General features: G+C 37.3%; 1 protein-coding gene and 1 pseudogene across 1 annotated transcript; both read left to right on the forward strand.

Annotated features, from left to right (window-relative positions):
- The first annotated feature begins 69 nt into the window (after window positions 1–69).
- On the forward strand, window positions 70–5,275 carry LOC116295945 (elongation factor 1-gamma-A). The gene is made up of 9 exons (XM_031703909.1): window positions 70–139; window positions 275–421; window positions 583–646; window positions 1,328–1,470; window positions 1,679–1,822; window positions 2,579–2,708; window positions 2,837–2,999; window positions 3,663–3,960; window positions 5,059–5,275. The coding sequence occupies exons 1-9, from the start codon at window positions 128–130 to the stop codon at window positions 5,215–5,217; spliced, it is 1,260 nt and encodes a 419-aa protein (XP_031559769.1). The 5' UTR covers window positions 70–127; the 3' UTR covers window positions 5,218–5,275.
- Window positions 5,276–11,798: 6,523 nt separating this feature from the next.
- On the forward strand, window positions 11,799–12,733 carry LOC148912238 (uncharacterized; annotated as a pseudogene).
- The last annotated feature ends 12,673 nt before the right edge of the window (window positions 12,734–25,406 follow it).

Raw genomic sequence — 25,406 nt, forward strand, 5'->3', positions numbered from 1 at the left:
TGTGAATGAAGCGGCGTTGATTACGGGATTAATAAAAATTTTGGAAAACGTCACTTCCGGCATTGCGCGCATTGTCTCATATAAACCGAATCTGCGCAGCCATCCTTTCTCTTATTAAAATCCCAGAATGGCTGCCGGGGTAAGAGAGAAATTAAATATAGAATCCATTGGTAATCTTAGTCATCTTACAACATATGTTCAAAATAGAAGAGCCATATTATGATTGACATATGTTTTAAAACACTGTTGCTTATATTTTTCACAATTTCAATAGACTTTGTACACTTATCCGGATAGTTTCCGAGCGCAAAAAATCTTGATCGCTGCTGAATACAGTGGAACCAAGATAAATCTTCCACCATTTGAAGCAGGAAAGGATAACAAAACTGCCGAATTTGTACAGAAGTTCCCATTAGGAAAGGTAATTTTCACTAGTTTGTGATCAATTTAAATAAGTTAAAAAATCTCAATATACCATTTTTTAAATGATTGTACATTTAATTCCTCATGATACTGTCATTGTTTTTATTTGCAATTAAAATTAAGTAAAAATTTATGATTTTATGTAAACTCTATATTTAGGTTCCTGCATTTGAAACCAGTGATGGCAAATGTTTGTATGAAAGCAATGCTATTGCCTACTATGGTAAGACATATTTAATTTTATGTCTTGCAAATATCCAACAAGTCCAGAATATTTTTAACAGATCAAAAACAGTTTTCCTTGTTTGATACTCTGATCAAAACACGCGGGATGTTGAGAGAACATGAGAGGAGCGTAGGAAACCACAACACATAGCGGAGTGGTTTCCAGCTTCTCGAGTGTTCTCCCAACATCCCAAGTGTTCTCCCAACATCAGAGTATCAAACACGGAAAACTGTTTTTGATTTGTTTTATAAAATAACAAACGTGAGAAAAGATTGAAAAACAGCAAAGTATAAGTAAATTCTCCCTACGTGCCATCTTATTCAAACTGTCCAATGAGCGCGGGCGATAGATTAAAATCTGACAGTTGCAATACCTGCGCGTGCAAAAATGATGATAGCGTGTTTTGATAATCTCATCAAACATGGTTTTCGACCAATCAAAGTGCACGTAGTATCCCAATTATTTTATAAATGGTAATCCAACCAGCTTCAGGGTTGTGCCATAATATCTATGGCATAGCAATAAAATGGCTTCCTACCTAGCTAGGAAACTATTTTATTGCTATGCTATATTATATTTTATAAGATTGTAAAGATCATTCTAGGTCTCAGATGTGTATGAAATCAGATTTACCTTTATCAGTTCTATTTGTAGTTTACGATATTATTACATTTTCAGTCTCAAATGAAAATCTTTATGGGACCAACAAGGAGGATGCAGCATTAATTCAACAATACATCAATTTTGCTGACCAGGAAATCCTGCCAGCAGCTGCCACCTGGGTATTTCCAACTCTGGGACTCATGCAGTACCAGAAACAGGTAATAATTTCATACACCTGTTTTGACTTCTCTATAATTATTGGTGTAGCCTATGGCTTTAACAACTATAAACCTTAAATTTAGTTACCACTAGTATTACTTAGACATGCATCAAAACCTTATGACAAAAGAATTTTTGTTATAGCAAAGAAAGCATTTTGTGTAGCCTTTGTGATTATGCTAAATTAACCTCCTTTTTATTTTATAGGCTACTGATAAAGCCATGGAAGATGTCAAGAAATACCTCACCATCCTAAACAACACCCTGTTGACCAAGACATTCCTTGTTGGAGAGAGAGTTACACTTGCTGACATTGCTGTCTGTTGCAATCTTTTGATGCTCTACAAACAAGTAAGTTTACAAATCAAAGATCATGTATGTTAAACACTGGCGGCATAGCTTACTCTCACTTGTTGTGACCCCATTGTCTTATGCAGGGTTTGTGCTACTCCTTAAACTCCTTGAAAACTCCTTGAATTTAATTCACGTTTTTAAGGGCACTTGAAAAGCTCTTGAATTTTATGATGTTAGCGAAACTACTTGGATTTTTGCTTTGATCATTACTTGCATGATTCTGAAATAGATCTAGTCAGAAAGATCGGAAAACCTGAAAGTCGACCATGTGCAACCAAGTAAAACCTTAGCATAGTTAGCTGAACATACTCCTTGAAAATTCATTTTTGGATCCTTGTACACTCCTTGAATAGTCCTTGAATTGTAAGTCGTTACCTCGGCACGAACCCTGCTTATGTGAGTAGAGTTCTTGTTATCTCCCAACTTTTCCTCATTCAAGGAAGCATGGGTAGCGTAGCAGTGAGAGCACTCGCCTCTCACCACTGCAACCTGGGTTTGAGTGCCACAGTGCTCAGTGTCGTACGGGTGTAGAGTTAATATTGTAGATTATCTCCTGTGCTTTGAGGGTTTTCCGGGTTCTCCAGTTTTTCTCCCTGCATAAAAATCAACTTTAAATAGCAATTGGAATTCATTGGAAGAGCCACTCTGTGGAATCCACTGTTAGTCTCATTGATTTTATTTATTTATTATTCATTTATTCATTAGAGTCACACTGATTTTAGATAATCTAATAAAAGAGGTTGTGTGTGATAGGTAATGGATAGAGCTTTCCGTGCCCCATATGGAAATGTCAACAGGTGGTTTGTTACTCTGGTCAATCAACCTCAATTCAAAAATATCCTTGGTGATGTTAAGCTTTGTGAAAGTATGGCCAAATTTGATGGTAAGTTGTTTTGACTGCTTGTTTACTCCATGACAAATGATAAGGTTTCAGAGTTGTCTTGTTTGTTTGTTTGTTTGTTTGAATTAAAAAATAACAAATTTTCTTATGAAATGCCAATTTGATATTAGGAAAGAAGTATGCAGCCCTTCATCCTAAAAAAGATGACAAGAAAAAAGCCCCAAAAGAAGAAAAAAAACAACCAAAGAAAGAGGAGACAAAAAAAGAGGCAAAGCAGGAAGAGGAGAAACCCAAACCAAAGAAGAAAGAACTGTTTAGTGATTTGCCTCCAACGTAAGTGCTGTGTCATGATTATTTGCACCCACCTCTTTCTGTGTTTTCTGTCTTTTTTTGGGGGGGGGTTCACCTCAATAGTATAAACATTAATATTTATAAAACAACCTATAAGCAATATCTGATATTGGAGCATGACTTGTATAGAAACTCCTGATGTAATATACACCTATTTAGAAAAATCTTGTCATTACAAAATGTGAAACCAAGTGTCTATGATGGCATATTCGGCATCTCCTTTTTTGATAATTTCTTATCATTGATCGCTGTCTTTATCATTTGACTTGATCAGATGGAGAGCGTTCTGCAAAACCTTTCAATGTTTATGGGAACTTGCAACAACATTTTAAACTAAAGTTATTAAAGATTAAAGTATTTTGTAACGTCACCCAATTTGATGTTATCTCGAATTGTAAAATACTCTTAAATGTTGTGGAAAAAGTGACTTCTCTGACCATAATCGTTAATGAGCATTAAAGCAGTGTTGCTACTCAAAAACATCTGAAAAATTATTATTGGGTTAACTCATATAAGCATTTTAAAATTCATGTGACATCATAATGACATAAACATTATTTCTTGACTTAATTGTAGCACAAGCTTTTTACAGCCTTAATACAGTGTATATAATCTAGTAGTAAAATTAAATGTTTTGTCTTCCAGTTCAATGAGTATGGATGCTTGGAAGAAAGTCTACTGTAATGAGGACACTGAAAAAGTAGCTATCCCATATTTCTGGGAAAATCTGGATAAAGAGGGCTATTCCATCTGGTTTGCTGAGTACAAGTACAATGATGAGTTAGCCAGGATGTTTATGACTGCTAACTTAGTCAAGGGCATGTTCCAGCGACTAGAAAGGATCATGAAGACCTGCTTTGGAAGTATTTTATTGTTTGGTAAAGACAATGATGCAGCAATTGCTGGTATTTGGGTGCTGAGAGGACAGCAACTTGTTTTTGATGTGAGTTTAGAGCCCTAGCTTTAAAGCTTTCTAAAATGCAAGTTTACAAAGCATTCATTTGAAAGGATTTCCTTTTGCCTTCTATACGAAACCATAGGCTGCCAGGTGTGTGGGTTTAGAGCCTTTGGCCCAGGCTGCACTTGAAACAAATCTGGTGCAATTTTGTTTACTCTTGATTATATCACAGTTTGTAGTGTGACCCCTAACTTTCAAAAAAACTTGTCTATGCTTATTAGTTAAATCTTGGAGCTTTGGCTGTTAGAAACCAGCTGTTATATCACAGCGTGGCAATTGAAATTTAGAAATCGATTTTTAAGGAGGCAGGAAAACCGGATAATCCAGAAAAAAAACCATGAAGCACAGGACAGAACTAAAAAGAGGCTCTGCTTACTTGCAACACTGATGAACAATGTAATTCATTGAATTAAAAACACTTTATCATAGTTTATTCCTTGCCTCTCATCCTCATAAAAGGAAATTTGTTATACTTTCAAATTTGTTGTGATGAGAATTATCAGGTATCACAATAACTGATAATCCATAATTTGGCCCTATTTTTGATTAAACAAACTACTCTTAATTTTGTCATTTTTAATATAACAAGTGAATAAGAAGAGAACTTAATGTAAAAATGTCTGCAAAAAGGTTTTGGATGTTAGTGCTTGGATGATACTTTTTCAGTTGTATATTTTATTATCTCTCATCCAACTCAATCTGGCAAAGCTAATTTTTTGCATTCCAGTTAATTATAGTTAATAAGTTTTAGTGATATTTGGTTATAATGCAATTATCCCACTTCTTTTGAATAGCTAAGGAAACACATTCTTACTCCACTGAAGGACTTGTGCTTTAGATTTAGATACTAGACTAATACACTTTAGTAGACACTAATGACATTGTTTTCTTTTGTGTCTTTTTGACTATTACACATTGAATTACATTTTTTATTTCATGGGTTAAATGCCCTCACTCTAATGTCAGCCAATTTTTAAAAAACTATTTTTAGTTTGTTTTTACATTTCATTCATAAAGCTTTACTTTTCTTATGGAAAGACTTATTAATCTTTGTTTTTTACCTTTTCCTACTTTGTTTCTTAGCTTGACGAAAGCTTGAATGTGGATTCCCCGTCTTATAAATTCACCAAGCTTGATCCTGACAATCCAGAAGACAAGAAGAAGATCAATGATTATCTTTTATGGCCTGAAAACTTGACATATGATGGAAAAGTATTATATGATGGTTACATGTTTGTCTAATAACACCTGTAATATTCTCTAAATTGTTGAATAAAAGACAGTTATTAGTATTGACTTAGATATGTCTCGTGTATTTGTCATAACTAGTAATGTTGATCATATAATTTGGTTAGTTACAGCGCAGACACACTAAGACCACTTAAAAACTTTAGCCAGATAAAAAACTTTAGTCAATGAGGAAAAAAGCAATATCAGTATCATATCGACCTCAGCCATGTAATCGCAATATCTTGTTCTCAATCAATCAGGCTTTGTTTCATGCTCCTGTTTGGTTCAAGTTTGACTTAAGCTTGATTCCTTTGTTTTCATTCAATGTTGAAATGGTTACCTTTCTTAAAGTGGTTGCCGTAAGTGAGTCTGTTGGGTGAACATTAATTTTGGGTTCCATTTTTAAAAAACTTCTCCAGTCCTAATGTCCTATTTATTCTGATTGGCAGCGTAAGCAGGAGGTATTTTCTCAGATCTTAGTCTGGTATTTGGTATAACTGCTGCTCATTGACAACAAAAAATGCAAAATCAAGATAAAAAATACATTGAGAAAACAATAAGTATACTGTAAACATGTCCTATAGCTGGACCAAATAGAGAAAAACTGTGTCCGCTGCCTTAATTAAAAACAGACCTTGGGCTATTAGTCTCCCTCTCATCTGTTTTTAGCGTGTTGTGTGACGACCGACACCAAAAATGGATGTGAGGGAGACTATTGGCCTTACCAAGCAATTGGGGCCATTTTTTTTTTGAGCCTGAGGTCATTTTTTGAGACTTTTAAGTCAAATATCACAAAAGTTTTGTGCCTTCAGAATACCTTTTTTAAACACCATGTATATCTGCACTTGCCCTTCAACAAAACTTGTATATTCAGAACATTGCTAATGCAGAATCAGCCTACACCAGCTCAAAGAGCTTGGACCAGTTGGAAGTAAATTTTGTATCCATTGCTATCAGTGCTTAATTGATTGACTTATTGAATTCTCAGTAATTTGGGTTATAGTACTTGAAGTGCCTATAACGCCTAACTAAATATTTTCAGTAGAGAAAAACACTTTGCACTATTTAGTAGTAAATAGTGCTAAGGCTGCGTTCATTATGTATACCTCAGGGGGGGCTGAGGAAATTTGGGGGGGTCAAAATTTTTCAGGTTTTCAAGGGGGGTGTTAAATTATTTTTGCAATGGTAGGGGGGATGCTAATTTTTCTGTCAATAACAAATGACTATTAACTAACATATAAAACTCAACAAGAAATTTAATGAACAGGATAATTATTGTACACCACTATTTAAATAACATTGTAATCTTGATCATCATCATCATCTTCAATTTTATTACTATTGTCATCATCATTTTCATGTTAAAAGGAAACACGTTATAGCTGTATCTTTGCCCCCGAAATTATTTAAAAATTATTCAACATCCGTAAACTATGTTCCTCCCTTGTTAGAGTCCTGTACTGACTTGTTTCCTTTACATGCCCTACTTCCTATACGTAGATAAGGACTTTAAGCCTTTATTGTAAAACTTCCTGAAGAAGTGTACAGAGTTAGACGAAACGCGTAGGAGATATAAAATAAAAAGTTTTACAGCCTAGCATCCTAAGTGCTTCAAAAATTTTCAAAAAAATAGTCGTCAGTGAAGAGGAAATGGAAACCGATATTTTTCATCCAGTTCAGTATGTATCGCGATCAGGAAGACAGTCTATATGGCTTGTATAGAAATGTGTAGGTATCAGGACAAAGAAGTGTTTGTATTTAGGTATATAATAATAATAATAATTAATTAACTTATATTGTGCAAGAATCAACATTGCTGTTTTCTAGGCGCATTACAATCTAATAAGAAAAGATAACAATACTAAAATATTAATAATTTACATGAATAAAAACGTTAAAATAATTAAATCCCCCCCTTCCCCAACCCAGCCAAACATATATATATATAAAAATAAATGTATGAATAAAATAAATCAAAATTGCTGTTTTCTAATGCACATTACAATCTAATAAGAAAATAATAATAATTTACATGAATAAAAACGTTAAAATAATTATATCCACCACTTCCCCAACCCAGCCAAACATATATATATATATAAATAAATGAATGAATAAAATAAAAATATTTAAACAAATAAAGAATAATCTAATTAAAATATGCCATCTTATAAAAATACGACTTTACGACTCTTAAATTTGACAAGAGAAGAGATGTTGCAAATGTTCAGTGGGAGCCCATTCCAAAGTTTGGGAGAAGCCATTCAAAAAGATCTATTGCCAAGCGTCCTTATAGACTTACATGTGGGAATGTTGAATGAGGGGGGGGGGGGGGTACAATTTTTTTGCTGCTAAAGGAGGGGGGGCACAATTTTTTTTAACATTAAGTGGGGGGGATCTTGAAATTTTGGAGTATTTTTGAAATTTCCTCTACCCCCCCCCCCCCCCCCCCCTGCGGTATACATAATGAACGCAGCCTAATTAAACAATAGAAAACAATAGGATTAGCACAATTTAGTGGTATTTATGTTACACACTTATAGTGTCTGTACTCTATTGATTCTACATAAAGAGAATAGTTGAATGGTAAAACTTTCATATTATTTGAGTGATGCATTTCAAAGATATCAAGGCTTATGCATCCAATATGTTGATGATTGTGATGTCATTATAGGCATTATTAAATGTACAGGGACGGCGGAGCAGTTTTTTGATTGGGAGGGGGGCTAAGCTATAGCCTGATAGCTAAGCTATTGATAGCCTGATAGCTAAGCTATTGATAGCCTGATAGCTAAGCTATCGATAGCCTGATAGATAGCTAAGCTATTGATAGCCAAGAAACTAATCTATCGATATCCTGATAGCTAAGCTATTGATAGCCTGATAGCAGGAGGAGAGGAGGTAATCTTACATCGACCTCTTATCGAGGTCTCATCGACTCTCAATCATAGAAAAAATAAGCAAATATAAAATTATTATAAAATCATTTATTAATTTTGGTATTTCAAATGGTCTTGGCCATAGGCTGCCTGTGTTTTTTCAATAACTAAATCGGATATGGGCTTCCTGTAGATTTGTGCATTCATAAAATTGTTTTGATGCCGTGCCTTATTTATCTCGTGACCAATGATTGAAGGAAAGAGATATGACAGCATTAATAAGCTTGAATGCCAAGGGAACTCCGAATCATTGTACTATGGTCCAGTATGAAAGAGAACGATCGCTGTTTATATAATAAAGAACAAGATAACAGAACTAATCATTTTCAGCTGATTTTTGCATAATTAGGAAGAACTTAGTAGGTCTTATTGTTTATCGTTTATGAGTCATTAAGTGCATTGTGTTTGGATACAAAAGTCAGCAAATACTCGAAGTATTTCTTGAGTTTGATAAGTTTGGAAGATTTACGCTTGGATGATTGCTGAACTTTGGTGTTTGCTTTTAAAAGAATTATGGAAGGATGTTATCATGAATTTGCTCAACGCATAATATTGTTTCAAAAAAACATTTATTTTCATTAGTCCTTTGAATACATTGACGGTAGCGTGATATCCTCGAGAGCCTAACTGGAATAACGTAGCCATTGCGTTTCTCAAAAGTAAATCTTTAGGTCTTGCTTGCTTGCTTGGTTGGTTGAGTTTTGGAGTTAAAAATTCAAAATCCCCGCGCTCTATAAATTGGATTGGTAAACAAAAGACCTGTCCAAACTTGCCTAGCAATAAACTCATGACGTCAATTGGTCGTCATGGCAACCTCACAAAACCTACCCGTCATTTTATGGTAATAAGTAATAAAAATAATTAAATCCACCGCATATGATACACGTAATGCGTGACGTATTAGAACATAATTAAATCCTCCGCAAATATACTCGAATCCTCCGCAAAATTAGTAAATCCTCCGCGAAAACCGGGGTCGTGCCATGCGGCCTATACTACTGTCGAGTTCTACATTTGTTTAGTTCTACATTTATTTAGTTCTACATTTATTTAGTTCTACATTTATTTAGTTCTACATTTATTTAGTTCCGTACATTTATTCAGTTCCGTACATTTATTTAGTTCTACATTTATTTAGTTCTACATTTGTGGAGTTCTACATTTGTTGAGTTCTACATTCGTTTAGTTCTACATTTGTTTAGTTCTACATTTATTTAGTTTTACATTTATTTAGTTCCGTACATTTATTCAGTTCCGTACATTTATTTAGTTCTACATTTGTTGAGTTCTACATTTGTTTAGTTCTACATTTGTTTAGTTCTACATTTGTTTAGTTCTACATTTATTTAGTTCCGTACATTTATTTAGTTCTACAATTATTTAGGCCCCGTCCACACGTATCCGGAATTTTTTGTATCCGCAAATTTTGTTTTTGCGGATACGAAAATGTTTGCGACCACACGCAGCGTATTCGAATCGTTTTCACCGTCCACATAAATACGGATTGCGGATACGGACACAAAAAAATGGGGAAAAGTGTGGACGCAACCCGTATCCGTAAAACAAAATTGCGGATACAAACGTTTGCGGATACGTGTGGACGGGGTCTTAGAGAGACCACAGTAAATCCGTGAAACACTAATTACTAAATAGTACAAAATAGTGTTGGTTAAACAATGGAAAACAATGACATTTGCATAAAAATGTGCTATTTATTAGTGTTACTAAAGTTTCACGGATTTACTGTGGTCACTCTATTTAGTTCCATACATTTATCTAATAGCTCCATACATTTATCTAATAGTACCATACATTTATTTAATAGATCCACACATCATCTCGATTTTCACATCCCCATAATCCTTTGCGTCTTTGGGGGGTAACCAGTGGGTAAAAACCCACTTATTTTGCTGAAGGCTGATCAGACAATGTTGACAATACCTTGTTTGGTATCCAAAGATAAAATGAAGAAGTAAAAAAACAGAAAAAGATAGAAGCTTATTTAGTGCCATGCACTTATTTAGTTATACATTTACCTAGTGCCATGCACTTATTTAGTGCCATACATTTATTTAGTGCCATACATGTATTTAGTGCCATACATTTATTTAGTGCCATACATGTATTTAGTGCCATACATCTATTTAGTGCCATACATTTATTTAGTGCCATACATTTATTTAGTTATACATTTACCTAGTGCCATGCACTTCTTTAGTGCTATGCACTTATCTAGTGCCATGCACTTATTTAGTGCCACGCACTTATTTAGTGCCATACATGTATTTAGTGCCATACATCTATTTAGTGCCATACATGTATTTAGTGCCATACATCTATTTAGTGCTATACATGTATTTAGTGCCATACATCTATTTAGTGCTATACATTTATTTAGTGCCATGCACTTATCTAGTGCCATGCACTTATTTAGTGCCATGCACTTATTTAGTGCCATACATTTATTTAGTGCCATACACTTAATATTTATGAACATTTAAACTTTAAGGTGGCTCGACCGGGTTTTGTTTGTGGCGTACCTTCGAAGTTTGAAGGGCAAATGCGTCGCTGCCAATAAGTTAATTTCAAATAGATTATTATGACATGTCTAGAGATAGATTCAAGTTTGAAATGATATACAATTTATCATGATCGGAGTTACCATAGCAATACAGTGACGTCATGTCATTTTTATACATTCCAATTTTGGCGAAATCAGACGTTTGTTTTAAAAATTGTTTAACAGAACTTAAAGTTCATATGTTTGTCTTCAAGTAAACGAAGTTTCGAAGACTTGTATGGAAGCGTTTCGAAATAATTGCCGTCGGAACTTTTGGGCAACAAAAATATAAACAATCCAAAGCAATTAGTTCATGTGACCGAAACCTTTCCTTTCTGGACTTGGGAAAAGCTTTTTTTGGGGTCATAGTGTTGTGTTACTATTCCAATAGTCCTTCTGAGAAATGGAAAGAAATCGCGTTATTCGATTTCGAGAAATATGATTTCAAGCCTAGTTAGTAAAGTTGTGCCTTTTGATATCTTGTCAAAAATTTCACTTGTCTTTACTAAAAACAGTCAAACTCAATAATCCGATGATGAATTTTTTTAAACTTCCAAGTCAGTTACTTTAGATAACGCATTTACATACCCTAAAGTTTCAAGTTTATTGAAATAATTTAAAACCGTCAAATAATATTCTCAATTCCGTAAACATTTGTATCCTAATTCTAAATATGCAACCGCTTTCTTCACTCGCACTATGTTTATATCGCTACGCCTTTCTATTGTGCAGAATATTTCCAAAGTCGTGCATTCCAACACCTCACGCTTTAGATTCAATGCCTGATTGCTTTCCGAAACCCTCCCGACTATGATAATTTGTGATTGCAATTTCTATGAGCTAGCAAATAACAAAGAAAACCACTTGTCACACGACTATCTTGTACTCTCGTCAAACTTTATTTAGTAAAATATTTTTTGTCTTTAGAATAGTATAGTATGAAGTATATATGAAATTGCAATCACAAATTATCATAGCGGAAGGGTTTCGGAGTGTCAAGGGCACCCTCTTAGCGCATTTCTTTCACAATAATTACAGATGGCGTTAATAAGCATTCCTCTTCTAGTGCTGGCCATCTTTGGCCTGCTTATGTAATGATCAACGAACTTCCCAAAGAATACAGATTCAAGAAAAAGTATATAATTCCAGCGTACATTTGCTGTGATAAAACAGAGCCGAACATGACAACCTTCCTTAACCCTTTGATTGAAAAACTCAATACTCTACATTGCAAAGGTCTTAGACTTCCAGATAGCGCTGAGGGTGATATCAATGTAAAATGTATGCTCTTTGTTGTATCTACCGATTTGCCTGCGCGGGCTGATGTAATGAATATGAAAAGGTTCGATGGGAAATGCGGTTGTCATTTGTGCGAAGAAGAAGGCGTCCCTTACGGTTATGATAATCTTCATAGAGCATGGCCTTATGAAGAAGGAATGCAGTTACGTAGTCACGAAAATCAGTTGAATTTTGCCGCTGCAGCAAATCGAGAAAATAACGCTGTTATGGGAGTAAAAGGTTACTCAGTTTTTGTAAAACTCAACTACGGATTTGATATAGTGAGGTCACATGCTGTTGACTGGATGCACTGCGTGGCTCTGGGAGTAGTAAAGTATTCAATGAACTTAATGACATCAAATCAATTGAAAGGAGGTCACTTCTATATTGGGTCAAAGCTAACTACTCTGTCAAAACATTTTGTATCAATAAGACCGCCTGAAAACATTGGCATTTGCCACGCACGCTAGGGATATTGTGTTCAGATTCAATCCCTCATACTTCTATAGAAGAAGCAGAACAAATGTTGCGTGACTTTGTCATTTTAATGGAAATATTATATGGCGAAAGTAAATGCACAATGAATGTTCATTTACTTAATCACATGGGGTACTATGTATTACGCCGTGGCCCGTTGTGGGCTTACAGTTGTTTTGCATTTGAAAGTTTGAATGCATATATGAAAACATTTGTTCATGGTACCCATCACGCTATGGAACAAATTGCATGTGCACTTAGCCTTTCATACTGAACACCAGAATTTATGCAGAGAGCTTCTAAAACTAAAAGCGAAGCTCCAGAGGATGCCTTGTCACTGTTGAGAAAACTAAATGGTCAAATTAAACCTTCGAGAAAATTAACTAAAGTAGACGGAGGAAGCTTCTTAGGAGCAGACATCATCAAGTCAAAATGTATAAACATTGATAACAGCTTGAAAACCGATATTAGAGTCTTCATGACACTTCATCATAAAATAACAAATTACGAGTTGCAGGCATTTATAAGATCTGAAGACATGAACAATCAAAAATAGGATTCAATGGCTTACAACAAGACGAGAAAAACTGACTCTACAGTGATTGAATTTTTGGATAAAAAAGGAAACACATGCTTTGCCAAAATCAATTTTTTTCTGAAGGCGGGAAAGATTGGAATTTGTGTTTGTCATCTGCTTGACATGGTTAAGTTGGCAAATAACCCATTCTCTATCTCCTACAAAAAATGTCTTCAAGCAATACCTGAACATAAGATCGAAATGAAAGAAAATCAAGAAGAAATCATTAAAAAAATTGTCAAACGATATGACGGTAAAATTGTTGTTAAGCATCAAATTTGTGTTCAGCCACGTCTTGGTAAAGTTATCCTAATTCACACTCAACAAATAGTTAGGAAATGTGTGTTCATTGACTTTTCGTCTGACTATTGGATAGTTTCTTAGTTTCCAAATATTATTGAACATAACTAAGTAGGCTTTTGTTTTTCAATATGATTATGCCACACATACAATCTCATAACCATATAGAAAAAAATAATTTTATATATTTTATACAAGTGAATGTAATAAATCCGGCATGCTCATTGGTCGAAATTTACATCTTATGCTGCTATATTCACCTACAAGTAAATATAGCTTTCGCGCGAGTTTCAGACGTAAATAAAATTACAGTTAAAAATCTTTTTCTCCGTTATTTATTAAATTCACTCGTATAAAAATACTAAAACAATTATTTGCCTCAATATTATTTATATTTGTATTTTATTATTTGTTATTTATATTTATATTATTATTATTTTTTTTTTATTAATTATAATATACAATCTCATAACCATACAGAAAGTATTTTTTTTATTAACATCTAATCAGTTATTGAATATAATTGATCATATACGTTTATTGAATAAAAGAAGCAAATGAATTATCTTTATGACAAGTCACACTTCATGGAGTGACCGGATCGTAATTTCTTATCTTCTTACTCTCGACCCTCGAATATGATCACATACGAGTTCATGATCACGGGCGTGATCACATTTCATGCCGTGATCACAGCCGTGATCACAGGAGTGATAACAAGGTCACGCTTTTAGGGGTGATGACAGGCGTGATCACGGGCGTGAAGAGTGATCACATTTTTTTTTCTTACTGGGATATAAATTTAAGACTAATTTATTATACAAAAATGTTGTTGTGTGAAGCACTGCTGTTTATTTCATTTGCAAATCATTCTTATAACTGAAATATATGGCTTTGTACACTTTAGTTTATATCACTTCAGAACAGTTGTCCTAAATTACACTGCAAATTATTGTAACCCATTCTTGAATTTACCTCATCTCATTTGCATATTGATATTTAAATGTTTATACCTCTGAAAAGAGAAGTCTACATACGAAAATACTGTAACCAAACTACTACACTGTTGACATAAAAGTGATTTTTGAAATAAAATGTTTTTTAAATGCTATTAGGAGTCAATGAACAAGCATCAAGTAATGCATGTAGATCAGAACTTGGATTGTTCTCCCCTAAGAATCTAAATCCATAAGTCCGTCAAAGGGGGTACCGATCACTGATAAACTTATAACTAAAATAGATCTATATACAAAATAGAAAATAAAGAAGTGAATATTAAAATATAAAAGTGATAGCAACAAATATAAAAAGAATGGCAAAATACAAAAATGCAAAAATATTCATGAAAAAGAAAATAAGTAAAATAAATGCTCTAATATTAAACATATCTATCAAGAGATATGAATTATCAATGTCTAGTGCATAATGTGGTAATGAGTTAAATTCCCTAATTGTTTTGCAATAAAATGAATTTCTATGTGCTTCAATAAATGACAGTAATTCAATAAATTTGTCTGAAATGTCTTTTCTTTCATTCAATATAACCTGGAAGGTAAATATCATTCTGCTTCCCTATGGATGATCTCAAGCAGCAGAATAAATGCAAAATTAATATTCATAAAGTTTGGAATTTATTTGGCAACAACTAAGTAAAAAAAAATCTTATGTATGTGTATTTATGTAGTGAAACAAATTCATTTTAGAATTTTATTAATTATTCTTAGTTGTTATGATTTTAAACTGTCATTATAATGAATGGAATATTTAAACCAAGTTCATTAGTAATGTCATGTTAGGTATAAGTATGTGTGTTTAAAACAAAAATGTATTGATCAAAATAAAATAGTAATTTTCTTTAATATTAATTTTCAATTCTATTATTGAGAATGTTATAGAAAATGTAAAGCGTTGTTGAATGTCTGGATATTGACGCTATATAAAATACCATAATATTATTACAATTATACAGCAGACAATACAAAATTATGGCATCTCAATATACAATATGGTATTCATACAGTAGAGTCATGTAGCTAGAGTGGTTAAGCTAAATCAATATTTGATAATAAAACTAGGACGCAGATTCGCATGGCAACAGAATTTTGGTGGAAAAAAAAAGGAATAAAAATAAAAATAAAACAAAGCTTAGAGGACATCAAAATGTAAATAGGGTTTGGAGATATTTATAAATGATGAGAATAGGAAAGACTCAAAAAAAAAAAAAAAAAACAACAAACAAACTCAGGACATACATAAATTTGAAAGAACTTTGCAACAAGAAATTAAAGTTTCAGCAATATGAAACATAGATAGCAAGCAAAGTGTGACAAAACTCCGAATGAGTAATCATTTGAACTTAGAAGTTGAAAGGGGGAGATATTTATTGAAGTCTTATGTGAAATGAAATGTTCCTCCTACTAAACAAACAAAAAGATTTACGCCAAAAAATTAAGACAATTACAAACAAACAATTAGAATTCTTATGTGAAAATGATAGACACCATGTTCTTATAAAGCCGAATACAAAAATCCAAAAAAAGTGAAGCAAAATACATATAGGAATGGCAAAAATGAAAGACAGAATCATGACAATCTATTTACTGCTGCTGTTATTTAAAATTATTATCAGTATTATGACCATTATATTACTATTGTTGTGACTATGAGACTAGTTTTAATAAACACACGAATAATGAAGGCTTTGGTCCAATTGTAGCAACCCTACAGGCCACATGCATGCATGCATTAAATGGCCAACAATGTTTCATAATGAAGTAAGCCTGTATTTTACATTGAGGAAGGCTGCAATGTGATAAAAACTATTTAAAGCCTATATATAAACTGAATGTGATTTATAGGAATAGAGAAATAAAAGATATAGGTGTTTTTCATTTTGGTTTTCTTCAATTTGTGTTGAGAAATTGAGCAGAAGCTAGTGTTGGATATATGAAATGCTAGATGGGATATTGTGCACAGTGATGGGATATTATTGTAAGCATTGATGGGAGTGGAAATGTAAAGTGTAAGTAGGTGGTCAGAGTAGTAAAAAGCGTAGGTATTGGTGCTGTTGGTGAATGATATCGATGTCAATGTAATAATTGTTATGTTTAAGGGTTCAACGGTAATCGTGGTGTTATCCAACTTATTTTATTATAACTAAAACGTTTTACATACGTTGCTCCCCGCCATGTGGTCACACACCGCAATCACGTGACCACCACAGGTAGCCCAAACTACATAACACTCCTTCCTTCCTTATGAAATTCAATGTTCTAAACAATCAACAACTGTTCCAATAATATAAACAAATTAAATCATAATGTCAAATGTTCCTATGACTCTTTGATCAAACGCTGAGGTGGTTTCCTCGCTCGTAGTGGGTAACGTCGACCTGATGAAGGTGGTTTAGGACTTGGTTTCCCTGCTGCATCTCTTGTTGATATCACCTCTGAGGGATTTTCTTGGAGGGTCTGCCCTTTCGCTTCAGGTTGGACTGGTATAGGTGAGATTGGCAGAGCTCTATCTCTTTGGGGTACTGGCAGCTGTTGTGTTGGTGAGTTTACATCCCCCTGTGGTACAGATGGGTTGACATCCCTTTGAGGTACAGGTGACAAAGAGTTTCCCAACGTCTCCGGGAACTCTTCTCTCCTGGGTGGCCACACATTTTCTGCAAATTCTTTAAGTTGGTCAATGTGGCGTTTCCAAATGAACTCTCCCACTTGGACTTGATAGGTTACTGGGCCTAGCTTGGTCAGGACAACGCCTTGACTCCAGGATTCCTTAGTATTAGATCGGTAATCTTGAACTAAAACTGGATCTCCAACGCTAAAATGTCTTTTTGGTGTTGTACTGCAAAGCCCTTTTTGTGGCCTTGCAACCTTCTTTGCCATGTCAGGGTGTAGCACATCTAGTCTAGTGCGTATACGCCTACCCATTAGCAGTTCAGCTGGGGTATATCCAGTAGCCGTGTGGGGTGTGGTTCGGTAACTCAAAAGAAAAGAGGCTATCTTCTGATTTAGTGTTCCTGGCTCCTTTCTAACAGTTTTCATTGCTTGTTTAAAGGTTCGAACCGCTCTTTCCGCTTCCCCATTAGAGGCGGGATGGTATGGGGCACTTAAGATGTGTTTGATCTTGTTACATTTCAGAAACTCCTTGAATTCTTGAGCAATAAACTGTGGACCGTTGTCTGAAACTAGTTCTTCAGGTAAACCATGTGTTGCAAACACCATACGCATTGCAGCAATGGTTGCTTCAGCAGTAGTGCTAGACATACGTAGGACCTCTAACCATTTACTTTTAGCATCAATCACAATCAGGAAGGACTCCCCAAGAAATGGACCACAATAATCAATGTGAAGTCGCTGCCAGGGTTTATGGGGCCATATCCAGGGATTATCTGCGGTAGTTGGTGCCCTACTATTTGAGCTTTGACACTGCTCACAACTTCGAACTAGGTGTTCAATGTCTGTTTCTAGGCCTGGCCACCAAACATGTATCCGGGCCAAAGCTTTCATGCGTACAATTCCTGGGTGGTTCAAGTGTAATTCAGCTAACACCCGATCTCTGCATTTTGCTGGTATCACCACCCGTGTCCCGCGCAACAGGCATCCATCTTCTACACTGAGCTCCTCTATCTTGGTGAAATAACTTTTCAGATTGTCTGGCACTTCATGTTTCTCTGGCCATCCATGCAATGTCCAATACAGGACTCGGGATAGTAGAGGGTCCCTAGCTGTTTCTGTGCGTAGGAGGTTGACATCAATTGGTACTCTTTCAATCTGTACTTTGTTGACTGCTCCAGCTTCATCGAATTCGAAATCCAGTTCGGTTGACTCTGTTTCTGGCAGCCTTGACAATGCATCGGCGTTTGCATTCTTTTTGGAGGACCTATACTTGATATCATATTGATAGGCTGACAGTTGTATTGCCCATCGCTGTAATCTTGATGCTGCAATAGCTGGGATTCCCTTTTTTGGACCGAACAATAATGTGAGGGGTTGGTGGTCGGTCACAAGTGTGAACCTACGCCCATACAAGAACTGTTGGAACTTCCTTATGCCAAAGATTATGGCCAAGGCTTCCTTCTCTATCACTGAATAGTTCCTTTCTGCCGATGTTAATGCTCTAGAGGCGTAAGCAATTGGACGTTCCACACCTTCTTGACTGACATGAGAAATCACCGCCCCTAGGCCAAAAGGAGAGGCATCTGCTGCTAATTGTACTTCCAGTGCTGGGTTGTAATGGACTAACACTTTGGATGACGTTAACGTGTCCTTTAAGGCTTGAAAAGCTTGCAGGCATTCCTCACTCCAAACCCAGGGAACATCCTTAGCCAACAGCTGGTTGAGTGGGGCTGACAGTGAGGACATGTTAGGAATAAACTTTCTGTAATAATTAACTAATCCTAAAAAAGATTGCAGTTCAGTTTTGTTCTTAGGTTCTGGCACCCTCTGCACCGCTCGTACCTTTTCTGGCGAGGGGTGGATTCCCTCTCTGTCAACTACGAAAGCAAAATACTCGATCTTGGGCTGCATGATACTACACTTGGATGTCTTCAGTTTCACTCCACGTGATTCCATTCTTTTCAGAGCTGCATGCAAATTTTTTGTATGCTGGGGAGTGTTCTCTCCTGTGACTATCAAGTCATCTAGGATCCCTCCAGTGTGACTCAAACCATCTAGTAGCTTATCCATGATCTGTTGAAATAATGCCGGTGCCGCTGCTACGCCAAAAGGAAGCCTTGTGTATCGGTACAGTCCTAAGTGAGTAGTGATTGTCACATAGGGCTGTGATTCTTCATGTAAAAGAACCTGCTGATAGGCATTACTGAGGTCTAGCTTTGTGAAAAGCTCACCCCCATTCAACTTAGTAAACAGTTCTTCAGGGGTAGGCATTGGGTATTCAGGTACATCCAGGTATGGGTTTAATGTTACCTTAAAATCTCCACAAATTCTGACTGAACCATCAGGTTTCAATACTGGTACTATTGGTGTAGCCCAGTCAGAACTTTCAACTTTCTTCAGAACTCCCTCTTCTTCTAACCGACTTAGCTCTTCAGCCACCTTATCCTTGAGAGCATAGGGTACGGGGCGTGGCTTGAAGTATTGAGGTGTTGCCTTTTCTTTCAATTGGAGTTTGGCAGTAACTCCTTTGATGGTGCCCAGTTTCCCATCAAACAAGGTTGGGTACTGTTTCTTTAAATCAGCTAATGTAGGCTTTGGACAATTGACTCGATAGATATTACTTATCTCTTCCCAGTTTAATCTCACTTTTGCCAGCCAGTCTCTCCCCATTAATGCTGTTCCCTTACCTCTAGTAATGATTACTGGCAAATCAGCTTCTTGACCAGAATACTTGACATGAACTAGGGTCTCCGCTACTACTGGTATGATATGACCTGAGTAGCTTTTTAAAATAACAGCTGATCTCTGTAGTGGTTTTGCTCCGAACTGATCTTTCCACATTTTCTCTGGTATTACAGTGGCTGCAGCTCCCGTGTCTAATTCTAGCTTGCAGGGAGTGTCATTGATAGTAATTGGGACCATAATTGCATCAGGTTTTCTGGTTTTATCTAGACTGAGGTTCCACATGGGCCGTTCATTGGGATTATATTGGTCACTATCACCACTTTCAGACTCACTAGACTCACTACTTTGTTCTTGGTGGCCAACCAACTTGATCCTAGAATTTTTTTCTTCTTCTTTTTCAACTCCACTGGCTTCCTCAGATCTTGTGTTTTGACTCTTGTTCCCTTCTTGCCTCTTTCAGGGCATTTTGGCTTAATGTGCCCCTTTCTTTTGCAGGCATGACATTCTGCATCTTTGAAAACGCATTTCTCTGGGGAATGGTTACTTCTTCCACATCGAAAACACTCTTCCCTTTGGATATAATTTACTGGGGATGATTCAGTGCGAAATTGATTCATTTCTTTATTTGCCAATTCCATTCCCACAGCAATTTCTATGGCTTTCTTGAGAGGTAAATCTTCTTCGCCCAGCAATTTCCTTTTGATGGACCTGTCTCTCAGACCACAAACTAACTTGTCTCGCAGGGCTTCGTCACGAAACGCTCCAAAAGCACAAGTTTCTGCTAGTTTCTGAATCTTAGCTAGAAAATCTCTTACAGACTGGCCTTCCTCTTGCTCATACTTGTGAAACTTATACCTCTCAGCAGTGACAATGGGTTTGGGCGTCAAGTGTCTCGCCATGATTTCCACTATTTCTTTATAGGACTTCTCGGTTGGTTTGGTTGGGGCTGTTAAATTCTTTAACAACGAATACATCTTACCTCCCATTAAGGTAACTAAACTTGCGACTTTTTTGCCCTCTGGGACATTATTGACTATGAAAAACATTTCCAACCGCTCCACATACGTCAACCAATCTTCGTTGTCGGGATTGAACTCGTTCATTCTTCCAAAACAACTCGCCATTGCTGGGCCAAGACCGTTTATTCCAGGTTGATTTTCGGCACTTGCCGTCGCTTTTTCGTTCATTTCTACCAATCGATTACTCCGCTCCTCGTCGCCAATGTTATGTTTAAGGGTTCAACGGTAATCGTGGTGTTATCCAACTTATTTTATTATAACTAAAACGTTTTACATACGTTGCTCCCCGCCATGTGGTCACACACCGCAATCACGTGACCACCACAGGTAGCCCAAACTACATAACAATAATGAAGGAAGGATTGTAAATGAAGTGGTAGGTTGAAAGTGAAGAGTAGATTGGTAAGGTTATTTAGGCGGTAGCTAGGCCAGGAGTAGTAGAGAAGTGAGGCTTACCTGGTAACAATAATGGAAAGGTTGGTTTGGCAGCAGGCTCTCGGGTTGTTGAATGAAATGGAGCAGGCAGCATGGAAGTGGAAGTGGAAGTAGTAAACAAAATGGCGTATATATAAGATAGAGTAGTAGGGAAGAGAGATTAGCATAGGCACGCATAATGAGAGGGTTGGGATCGAGCTCGTCCGTCCGTCCGTTCGTTGGTTCGTTCGCTCGCTCGTGGCCATGAAAGGGGAAGGGAAGAGATCAGCCATTAGGTGCCTGAAGGCATCATTAAGCCTAATGAGGGCAGCAATGGAGCTCTACACGAAGAAGTGTGTGGAGGGGCACTGTTGGTAGCACAATAGGGGGGGTTTGGGTGATCGGTAGGCGAGTTTTTGGTGAAGAAATAGGTTAGTTTAGTTTTGGTGCTACCATGTAGGGCCAGACCTAGTGGCTTGATCTGTGTTTGGGCACCTTCACGGGGAGTTTCATAAGGCAGTGAAGGGCTGGCCTTAAGGCGAGGAGCGAATTGGAGGGTGCCCAAAGACTTGTAGTTATGTTTTAATACAGCAAAAGGGTATGGCGGTTTTTTTGAGCGTTGGTATTCCTGTGGTGCGGCATTTTGTATGTTGTTGGGTTAAGTTCCCGTATGGAGTTTGGCAGACGCGTTGGCGGCAGCGTGGTGACGTGTGTTTAAGTCATGTAGAGAAGGGGTAGTTTTGGAAGCCAATTGAGTGTGGTCGGTGGGTGGAATTAGTGTCTAGACAGATTTGAAGAGGCGACTTTTGAATGGTTTTTTTTTGGTAAGGAAAGCGTTTTGGTATGTTTGTTGATGAAAAGGATCAATGTTTCTGGAATTGTCTGTGATGAGAAAAATGTTCTTGACTTTGTGGGTGCAATTTTTTGTACTTTCTGTTGAGCTTTGGAGGCGGCTATTTTGTTCACTGAAATAGCTTTAGAAAGGCCTAAGATAGAAGAGTTAAAAATATTTGAAAAATGCTCTATATTGTGAGAAAGAAAAGTTTAGTAGGTATTAGTAGAATGAAAAATGGAAATGTTTAAGCAATGTTTGGAAAGACGAATGTTTATTGTTTGCAGGCATAAGTAAATAGATCCCAAACATGGATTATCTAACATGGAATATGTAAATGAGCAGCAGCAGTAAGGGGGACTCGCGATCACCATTCGGAATCGCCCGGGAATTACCCGTGTTTATGCACTAGCGTCCCCCGCGGGAATTACCCGTGTTCTGTTATATGTTGCGCGAATGTTAAGATATTTGTCTTATATATGCATGAATGTAAAAAGTTCACCAATGACTTCTGTATAATTTGCCTAAGATCCAAAGTTAACATACCCAAGCCTCGGGGTTTCTGGTGTTGTGGTAAGAAAATGCAAATAGAAGACGACACGTCAGCACAGTGTTACGAATGTGGTAAGAATATTCGTAATGCCGTACCAAATGCTACCAGAGAGCAGTATTACGCCAATGGAGGTCGTAAGAAAACACCATATAAGAGAATAAAATACTTCAGGGACTGGATGAGTCATATCCAAGGTTATCGACCGGTATATTTAAACAACGAAGTAAGGCAGAAAATCATAGACCACTTAGAAGAGCCAACCCCGCAAAGTCTACGGAAGACATTGAAAAAATTAAAACTAGGGAAATATTACAAAGCTATTCCCTATCTTTTGTCTGAAATTACCGGTAGGCGTATTCCTCATGTCCCAGATATGCAAAGGGCTGAGTGGTTATTCTGTCGGCTGGATAAGGATATTCCTTATTACCCTGACGTAATTTACGAAATATTTTACAAAATTGACTCCAATCACCCGCTGTTAGAATGGATTCCGAGAAGATGAAATGTGCAGTCGAAATCCCCCTACGTTCTTTTCAAAGCAAATGTCTACTGAGCGAGTTTTCTTTGTAGCTCCTCTTTTGCCTCCTGGTAGATCTTTTTGCGAGATTCCTCGGAAAGATCTTTCACGATGGTTTTTTTATTACCCGACTTTAATTCGCCGTATTTCTTTTCCTCCGTGAGGATCAAAGAGAACTCCACGTCGTCAATTTTGCGGTCCCGCAGAGCCTGAGACACCAAGTCGGCGATGGTGTTAGCCTTTGCTCTTGCTAGGGCTATGTGAGTGTCGTGCTTGGATATCTTGCCGGACAATTGCTTTATAATGCCTGTCGTAACGGCGGAAACAATGCCGCAAACGGCTCCAACGCTGGCCAAAGGAACGCCAACGACTATTCCAGGTCCGGTAAGTGAGGTAGCAACGCCGGTGCCCGTTAACGCCACGGACATGGAGCCGGAAGTTATCGCGATTTTATGTAGTATGCTCCGGGCCCTAGCATACTTTTTCCTAACCTCCTCATAGTGTTTTGTTTGCCCCTCTAAGTAAGCCAGTATTAAGTTCGCTTTATTTAAACGGAAATTCTCTGCATTTTCAATGGGCGCCGTGGTGTGATAGTTGGGAACATCTGGGTACAACTTAGGTGCTGAAGGTATAACATCCATTATATATACTAATGTACGACGCCTTTGGGAATAACATAGAGGAGCAGCCACATCATGACAACAGGGATTACTGGAACTGGAGGGCCTTTAGGAAGATGTTTCCGCACGCGGATGCTAGTAAGTTTGAAAGAAGACCCGACGGTATTTACTTTAAAGGCTCCAGAATGTACAGCAATGCGGACTTGGAGCCAATGCTGGTGGGGCAAATAGACAATCAGCTGCAGCATTCCACGCCTAAGCCCGCGCCTGTGCTAACGTCTAAGCCCGCACCAAAACCCACGCCTACGCATGTTGAGCCCGGTTGGTCAAAGGAATTATTATTTACTACCAGTACTTATCCGATACCCGCGGTTCCATTTGATGAGCATCCAAGCTTGGACTTAACGTTGAACATGCGGATCTCTAACGATCATTCCTTTCTGTTAAAGGTGCGAGATATCTTCAAAGACGTACCCATTAATCATACCACCGCTAAGGAATCTCATGAATGGTTAAGTGGTCCTAACATGCGTTATTGGCCGCAGCAACTAAACTTTGCGGTTTGGTGTGCCACTAGCGGCTGCGGTGTAAGTGCAAACTTGATGAAGAATTCAATATTTATGTTTCATTTTCACTTCACGGTTAGAAGAATACTGCATGAGATGGGTGTTATTGCGCTGCCGGGAGATGCTGCGTTTTATCCAAGAGATAATAAATACAACGTTCCTGCTTACGACCGACTTTGTAAGGAGTTTGGTGTTGTAGGGAAGGATTTTAGATGTACCGCGGGTGCTAACAATGGTCTGGGGCATATTTGGGCTTATTGGGGGATTGGCGGACATGTGCTAAGCGATAAAGAAGTTCACTCGCTGCAGTTGCGATGGAACACCGGGTATCATAAAGAAACTCACGACAGTAGCACCTTCTTTGAACCAAATGCCAAGACCACTAAGGAAGTCAGAGACGGACCTCTGTTCAAAGACGAGGGTGGTAAGTATGCCGGGGCTAACCCGCTGATTATCAAGATTACCAACGACGAGCAAACGAAGCAATACTTTAATTTCATACCCCCAGAAGGTAAAGGACTAACCAAAGCCGGCCTTGCCCGTTTGAACCGCAGCATAGAAGCTTACGTGTATTCTATCCTTGGAGCCCAAGTAAACACCCGATCAAGCATAATTGGAAATACCGGCGCCGCAGAAGAAACGCGAGCCGAAGCTTTGATTCTATTCGAAAGTTCAATCTTGGAGGGCGACATTAGCAAGGGCGTACAGCGTTACCAACTAGCTATACAAAATTCTAAGGCGAGGTTGGACTACGCAGTAGCCCCGGGTTGTTGGTTAATGCCTAGTAATTTATCTATAAATACTGGCTCTGTAGTAGGATACAACAACAAACTTCAACGAGCTACTAAGGATATGAAGTTTGGGGTGAATGACGTGAACTCTGACACCATTAGGAGGCACTTAGTCGAACAGCCTAAAAAAATGCACCAACCACCTAAAAAAGAACCATACCGAGCGCCTAAAAAAGAAGTATACCAAGCGCCTAAAAAAGAAGAGGAATATGACCACAACTTACTAAAAGCCGGCTTAGCAGTCGCAAGCATTGGTCTGAGCTATTATATATGGCGATGAACAACCCTTACGTAACTGGAGTAGATTGTGTCTATACGACTTACACAGGTGAGAAAAAATATACCCAAGCGGCTTGGGTTGATGTCACTGGGATGTCCGTGGATTTGAACTACTCGGGAAAGAAGTTGATAATATGCAGCATTTGCATTGGCACGAGCAGCCACGCCAAC

Source organism: Actinia tenebrosa, unplaced genomic scaffold, assembly GCF_029948245.1.
Source record: "Actinia tenebrosa isolate PJP-AT-01 unplaced genomic scaffold, QUT_ActTen_1.0 PGA_scaffold12__29_contigs__length_12842862, whole genome shotgun sequence".
Taxonomy (NCBI): Eukaryota; Metazoa; Cnidaria; class Anthozoa; order Actiniaria; family Actiniidae; genus Actinia; species Actinia tenebrosa.